The following is a 7,531-nucleotide window of genomic DNA, read 5'->3' on the forward strand; positions in this document are numbered from 1 at the left end:
CACTATGGTTTAGAGAAACGAATATTTCGAAAATAAAGTTGTCAGCAATTTACAAAAATTAAAATATTTTTTTAAATATATTGACTGTCATGTTATACACGTCATTCATATATGTATTTCTTGTTTTCGAGAGTTATTTAAATATGATGACGCCCAATTTTCGTCAGAAAGAAGTTTCGTTGTTTAGTGATATTTTACAGAAAAGAAAATGTATTTGAGTTCTTGGGACTTTTTCATGAAATTGATTGTCATTCATAAATGACGTAGCGGTTCATGTGTTAAATAAGTTTTTTGAAATATATGATTTAGCATAAAGATATTATAAAAAGACGCAAGAAAAAGCAACTATAAATATGGCCTTTAGATATCCTGAGAACACTTTGTGTAACACTGTTACTGATATTCGAGCAACAGTAACACTGGGCAGTAAACGAACGTCTTAACTAATGTAGAGGATGGCAGAGACAAAAAGCGTGATATCAGCATACGTGAATTTTGTAACAAATTGGTGGGTATCGTTGACCACTAGAGCCGCGCGAAACCGCCTCTCTTTATATTTATAATAGCAATCGTTTCATCATCCCGAACGCCTTTAGCAGGGCGGTTAACTGCTCCATACACGAAGCAATTAATTACGCGTAGTCTGCATTAATCTTTGCAAATTGGGACCGAAATCCTCGGAGTACGCCCTACAATTTGTAGTACTCCCTGCTCATCTGATCGCGCAATAAAACCAAACCGTCCTATAAAACAAACGCAGATTTCTCTTTTCAACTCGGTTGGATAGTCGAATGATAAAAGACAAGGCCTTTTGTTATGAAATCATTATGTATACATGGTGTTTCGTAATAATTCTTTAACTGATATAAATCAATATGATATTTGCGATAAAAATTGCGATTTCCTTTTATGCATTTTTACGACGCACGACTACTAAAATAAATAAACATATAAGAAATTTTTACTTTTTTAAAATATAAAACTAAAATACAATTTACTCTCACATTAATTGTTGAGAGTATTTAATACTTTAGATCACAATCGAATAATGTAATTATAAAATTGTACGACAAATACTTTAATTGCATTTCTTATTTATTCAATCTGATCAAGGATCAATTTTTGAGCCTCATAAATTCTTCGGCAAGACACCGTCATCAATTCTTGCTCCTTAGATGTATACAACAAACGAATAAAGGACTGTACGCCGTTTCTTCCTACTACACACGGTAACGACATAAAAATATCCTTTTCCAGTCCGTGTCGGCAACCCTAAAATATATTTGACATTTTTAGCCAAGTTTTGACAGTTATTTTTATATTTTTATCACTCGAATATTTCTTTATCTTTATATTTGTCGTTATCTTTTATTACGCGATAATGAATTAATATTGCAATTATACAATGCGAGATAAAAGTAATTAAAAAATAGTTCTCAAAGCATGCGAGCAGTATCATCAAACAGAAGCTTAATAGCTCCAATAAAACTTATCGATAAACCTTCACGAACGTAGAGACAGTAAAACAGGCGCAAGTATTGCGCACGATAGCATCAACAATTTCGCCTGCACAGATTCCGACTGCCCAGCTGTGATAGCCTTTCTTGATGATCAAGTCATTGTCGCTATCGACAACTTTCGTGTGCAAATCACCCCAGGATTCTGGATCCGTTTTCGTGCCGATCTCTTTGTTTATATCTTTTAAAGGCATACCCATTACCGCAACAGTGGACCAGACCGGGACTAACATTTATTAAAATAAGAAATATAATGAAAATGTTGAAACAGAAATCGACTAGATTAAATAAAAACGTACGGAAATGTTTATCATAATTTTTAATATTATAACGCTAATTATACCAGAAGCCGGTCCGCTCTCGCCAATGATTAACGCTTGAATCGCGCTTGCTGAAATTCCGAGTTTCTGAGCGATAAAATACTGAAATCTACAGCTGTCTAGAAATGTTCCTAGTCCTATAACACGATTCGGTGGAAACCCAGACAGCTTCATAGCGACGTACGACAGAATGTCGACTAAATAAAGGGATTGACACAATGATTCAAGAGTATCATACTGTACTCTCTTGTTCGATTAAAATTGATCTATCACGAGTTATAATGCGTTTGAACGTTACAGAATATCTTATAGAGGGACAATTGACACATTATCAAATGCCAATGTATAAAATGCCTATCAGATAACGTATATGTGCAATTTCTAGTGTGGCAAACACATTAAATACGATAATAAGACGTATACCTGGCTTCGAAAGAATGAGAAGCACGCTGTTCGGCGCGTACTTGGAGACGTTCGGAATGACGTCCTTAAAAATTTTCAGATTATGCTCTAGATAATCGGCCGGCTGCTGATCTTCACGAGACTGGCTTCCAACTGTGATCACGCATACCGCTGCGTCTCTGGCACAAGCATAATCTATCGGAGCGTAATACACGCTGGATGATTTATCGTTTATCACAGAATTTTATTTGTTTCCACGTGCGTTTGCACGTGGGATATTTTTGTGAAAAAAAATTATGGAAAAGATAGAGAACCTATTCTCTCTACTTTCAGAGATCGCGTAAGAAATTAAAATACCTCCGAGCTCTTGCTTTATTAGTGTTATTATCAATTTTAAATTATTACTAATTAATTTCTAGATATGCGTGTCGCTTGTACGTCGTTTATCGCATGAAATTCAATCACCGCGCGGTTTATCTTAATTTTATTAACATCCCGAGATGTCTCAATGCAGGCAATAACGCGCACGAACATCACCTCTGGCGACCTTATCGCTAATCGCGACCGCGCGATTTACTTATCCGAACGTTAAAGCGCGGTTGTTCTGAGATAATTGCTCGTTACTCGCGGACAGTGTAATGACGGTCTCGCTATTTTTCTGCAGCCTCCTCCCCATCAGGCTTCACCTTTGGTACCGACAATCCGGGGATTGCCGAGGTACGCCGCCGCATGGCTGATGTCTTCCGCTTCCGCCTTAGCGAGATCCTCGTTCATGTCTATGAGGACGAGCTCGGAGGCGAGGCGCTGCAAAAGAATCACAGGGGGATGAACGGTGTATAACAGGGTAGGCAGAGAGAAGCTAGAGAGTAATTAACGGCAACTGGTCGCTGCCCGGCGGGCAGTGTTATTACGCGCTTCGAATCGTTATGCAATGGGAGCATCAGGCCCTCCCCCCCGAGAATCGCATTAAGATACGAGCGAGTGCGCGCGATCAATCGCGCCATTTGCAAAGTCCCCTAATGCGAGGAATCGTTAAGATCCGATCAAGGAGCAGCGGATCGAGAAAGCGCGTTATTTTCGGGAGGATCCACAATGTCGGCTTCGCTTCATCGTGATCGTCGTCGTCGTTGTTGCCGCCGCCGCCACCGGTACCCGGTGACACAAACGACGTCTTACCCAGAGCGATAACTCATTCATGAATAATTATGGGACCGGTACGGCTTCTTCTCGCCGGTTCCTCTTCCCGGGGACTACCTTCCGTCCTACCGTCGCGGCAGCCGCTACAAGATTTTCGACCGTAGCGACTGCGTTCCTCATGAAATGTCAAACGAGCATGAAGAATGCTTCAGCGACCCCCTGTCCGCACGTGTTTCATTTTTCTCCCGCAATCATGGTTTCTTCGTAAACGTTGTCTATTTGTTTCCCCATGAATTTTTTAGTTTCATTAAGGTATCGTACACGTATACCCAGGGATACCCAGGGATATCGTAAATGTAACGTTATACGAGTCCGTGAAGTGTGGCAAATGGCGCGGCAAACGAGCGGTATAAGGGACCGCTGGTAATCTATATTCGTTTTTGAACGACGGATCATTAAGCTTCGAGCGGTTCTAATTTGTGCGGGCTAATTTGTGGTATATAATGAGATATTCAGACGATCATGTAAATCACCCCGTAAAAGTTAATGGGCATTATTCTCCTAGGGCAGTATCGTATATGTACAAACGCGTTTTTGTGATAATGGCCTATGGACGGTGCGTTAAATGTACACTTTACCAAGACGCTTACACCCGAACAGACGGACGTATTTTCCTCGGGCAGATGGTGCTTTCACACCTCACATTAAGACAAACGCCGGGCTAACTACAAAACGGCTTCTTAATATATTATGTTGCGCTCTCACGCTTCCGATCTGTTATTGTACACCACTTAATTACCATACTTCATCAAGCGTGACTTCCGAAAGGTGTGGAGTATCGTAAGGTGCTAAACTTCTGAATAGATCTATCACTCTTTCATTGTCTCGTAATAACCGTAAGTCTGTAAGTCTTTCGCAATATTAGGCATAGCTCTAACTAACATTTCATCATAGATAATTAATACGTAGTCACTCTTTTCTTGTAAATAATTCATGCGTAATTTTCTTCGTTCTATGTTTCATTATACATAAATATTTGGCGTACTATGTCTTGTCGTTTCCTCTTCTTTTCCTTTTCTGTATCTTTTTTTTATAAATATTTGAGAATTCTAATTAGATTCTTATATTCCATACCGATCCATATTTAAATAATTGTATAGATTTTAAAGCAGTATCCATTGTGGGCAAGAAATATTATTGAAACTATATTTTATCAATGGTAAAATGCGATGTGCAGGCAATAACCATTTTTCAATAGTTTAGAAACATTTATAGGACTCATCGTGATAACACGCGATACATGCTTGGAGGATGGCTTTAATTTTCTTATTATTTTTATTGGATAGCTTAAATACACTCACAATCAGCCATTATCTAAAAATCTCTCCATAAGAAGACACAATTACTTGAATATTAATATCGATACAGATATGGCCCAGGATATGAATGACGTATTTTTTCCGAAAGTTCTGTAATGTATAATTTGCGCAGCTTACCTAAATACAGAATATGCAATAAGATGTGTCGCAGTGGGATAAGAGGGAACAAGACGAAAAAGATGCCAGGCACGTATAGTTGTGAAAAATTTGGGTACGGTAGATTCGCAAGGTGGACGATAAGCCATAGCGGTCGTATTTTTGTACCTCGCGATGATCTCGTTGATGCGATCAGCCGTGCTACGCTGTGAGGTGCAGCAGCACGACTCGGTCATATTTTTCGCTTCTTATTTTTTCCTCTTCATGCCTTTCTTCCCGTTTTTTTCCGCGGCATCTTCGGTCGCTGAACATTCCGGTAATCAGGAGATCTTCATGATCACGTCGGATAAGCGCCACCGAAATTTCGTGCTTCGTAGGTAATTTAAATACTCAATATTGGCTAGAGAAGTACATGTTTCTAATTTTTATAAAGACTATAAAAAAGTCATTTATCACTGTCAAGAGAGCCAACAGCGAAACGATTTTAAGGAAATCCACGGCATTAATTTGATGGGCAATTTTCGTCAAAAGCTGTTATCGTATGCGGTAACGGGTTCCCTAATATCCTAGTTATTCTCGTACCATTCTGACCTCCTCGATAATATACACGATAAACTCCACTGTATATTATTTGGTCTCTCTCGATATATGCACCACAAGACCGTCCAACGAGAAGTCTATCGTCCGTCAGTTACGCCCTCCGCGTCCCACCGCGTGCACACACCATTGTTTGCCCTCGTAAATTTGCGGAAACCGTAACCTAGAATTAGTCGCCCACATTTATTACCCTTCTACCGGAATGTACTCAGCATATGGATGTAATACTGTTGCACCTTGTAACGTCGCAAGCCACAATGTGTTCCGTCTAAACTGTTAATTTTCCTCCTTGTGATGCAACAGATACGAAATTATGCCTAAACAATACAATGATAATATACGGTTTCATTTAGAACGTTACAAACAGTTTCATATATCTCGTATTTCCCATTATTACACAATTCAAGGCATGTCGAGATAAAAAAAAACAAGTTTGCATGTGTACACAACTGTCCCATGAAATTTCTAAAAAACTTCCAAGTACGTCTTTTGTAAAATATTGAATCGATTACTATTGTGTAATAATAATTACTATATGCGTTTCCCGAGGATTTCAAGTGAACCGTGTTGTAAATTGCAGTCTCTCTCCATAGTTACCAACATAAATCAGTCAGTTAGAGCCGTCCTGCGGGGGCGCATTGGCCGACGTGTAAATGCTCGCGTTACGATCCGATAACGAGCGAAAGGATCGGCCCACTTCTGCATCTTCTATCATCTTCTTCCCGCCATCTCCCTTTCTCTTCCATGTTCCGTTCCGCTCCTTCCTACAGCCGAATTCCCTCCTCTAGTCTTCCGTGGATCATTTGCATAATAGCTTTTTTGAGCCGGCACCACACATACACGTTAACGAGCCTACATTCAGGACTCGTTCCTGTAAACTTGCACGTATACTCGTGCATAAACCTACACACATCGTTAGGGCATTCCTTGGCCTCCGTCGTCCTTTGTTGGGTGCAACACGAGGGTATCTCCCGAGGTTCGCCAACGGTGGAGCATTATATCTTTGATCCTCGACGAACAAATACGAATTACGTGCTCGAGCTAGATGGATACCGGCGCTATGTCTCATTTAGTTCACTCAGTACCATTGTGGACACGTTTAGATTGACGTATCGAGCACATTATATCATCTGATGGAATAAGGCACGGATCGATTACGCACGTGTGCATTAATCAATGTTGATACACCTTTTCCGGAGTATATAAAAATGTGTATCAATGAAGTATATTAGTATTGACGTTGACTTACATGCTTCAGAATTTTTACAAAGTCAACAGTAATTTACGACATGTGCCGCTAATATTGAAATGTTACACTGTTTTAAGAAAATAGATAATAAATTTGAAGAGTGTGTATTTAAAGTTATTGCGCTGAATGCAAATTAATTTATGAATAAATTTTTATACTTTAGTAATATTTATCAAAGGTTATAAAAAGTATAAGTTTTTGTTCATTATCTATGCGTGTACCATTATACAGCTAACAAAAAATATATGTGCTGTTATATTTTATGCGATAATAAAACAATTCAATGTTATAAAAAATACATCACATTCGTGTGTACAAAATTAATTGAAAAATTGAAATGGCATGAAAGGTTAGAAACTAAAAGGAAATAAAAAATCCGCTAACTTTGAATAGAATTGCTATAGCAACTGCGACACCCTTGGGCGCACTGCCGACGACGACGACCTTGACACGATGGCCATCCACAAGATGTTCTGCCTGTTTGGCCAATAAAATAGTTACTGTGTTGCCGGCGATCTCGGGTAGTTTCCTTCTTGTCTCGGTCATATCCGATATACGCCGATGCTCTTCTACACTTCGAAATGTAACACTAAATAATTTAGACGAACCAAAAATCGCTTGACATTGTGAATATCTCTAATTGAGACCACGAAATTTGACGCTCCGTATTAAAATTTACATAAGATAGGATGCGTCTGGAAAAGCAGACAGTTGAAAAAAATATTTTTGACAGGAGCTCAATGAAATTGACAACGGATACGTAACAAGTAGATTTACTGTCGATTTGGAATGGCTACGTAAAATGGGATATGCAATAAGATGATGGTTGTATTG

General features: G+C 39.1%; 1 protein-coding gene across 1 annotated transcript; it reads right to left on the bottom strand.

The window, feature by feature from the left end:
* Positions 1–1,095: 1,095 nt before the first annotated feature.
* LOC139772996 (L-lactate dehydrogenase A-like 6A) lies at positions 1,096–7,243 on the bottom strand. The gene is made up of 6 exons (XM_071707188.1): positions 7,082–7,243; positions 2,926–3,043; positions 2,261–2,434; positions 1,861–2,034; positions 1,502–1,743; positions 1,096–1,272 (listed from the first exon to the last, which is right to left on the bottom strand). The coding sequence occupies exons 1-6, from the start codon at positions 7,241–7,243 to the stop codon at positions 1,096–1,098; spliced, it is 1,047 nt and encodes a 348-aa protein (XP_071563289.1).
* Positions 7,244–7,531: the final 288 nt, after the last annotated feature.

This window comes from Temnothorax nylanderi, unplaced genomic scaffold, assembly GCF_030848795.1.
Source record: "Temnothorax nylanderi isolate EJ_2023f unplaced genomic scaffold, tnyl_v1.0 TNYL_tig0001_pilon, whole genome shotgun sequence".
NCBI classification, from domain to species: domain Eukaryota; kingdom Metazoa; phylum Arthropoda; class Insecta; order Hymenoptera; family Formicidae; genus Temnothorax; species Temnothorax nylanderi.

Coding starts and splice junctions, on each gene's coding strand:
- LOC139772996 (XM_071707188.1), bottom strand. CDS start 7,243: ATGACCGAGACAAGAAGGAAACTACCCGAGATCGCCGGCAACACAGTA. Junction 2,035..2,260: donor TCTCATTCTTTCGAAGCCAG/GTATACGTCTTA, acceptor CCCTTTATTTAG/TCGACATTCTGTCGTACGTC. Junction 1,744..1,860: donor CGAGAGCGGACCGGCTTCTG/GTATAATTAGCG, acceptor AATAAATGTTAG/TCCCGGTCTGGTCCACTGTT.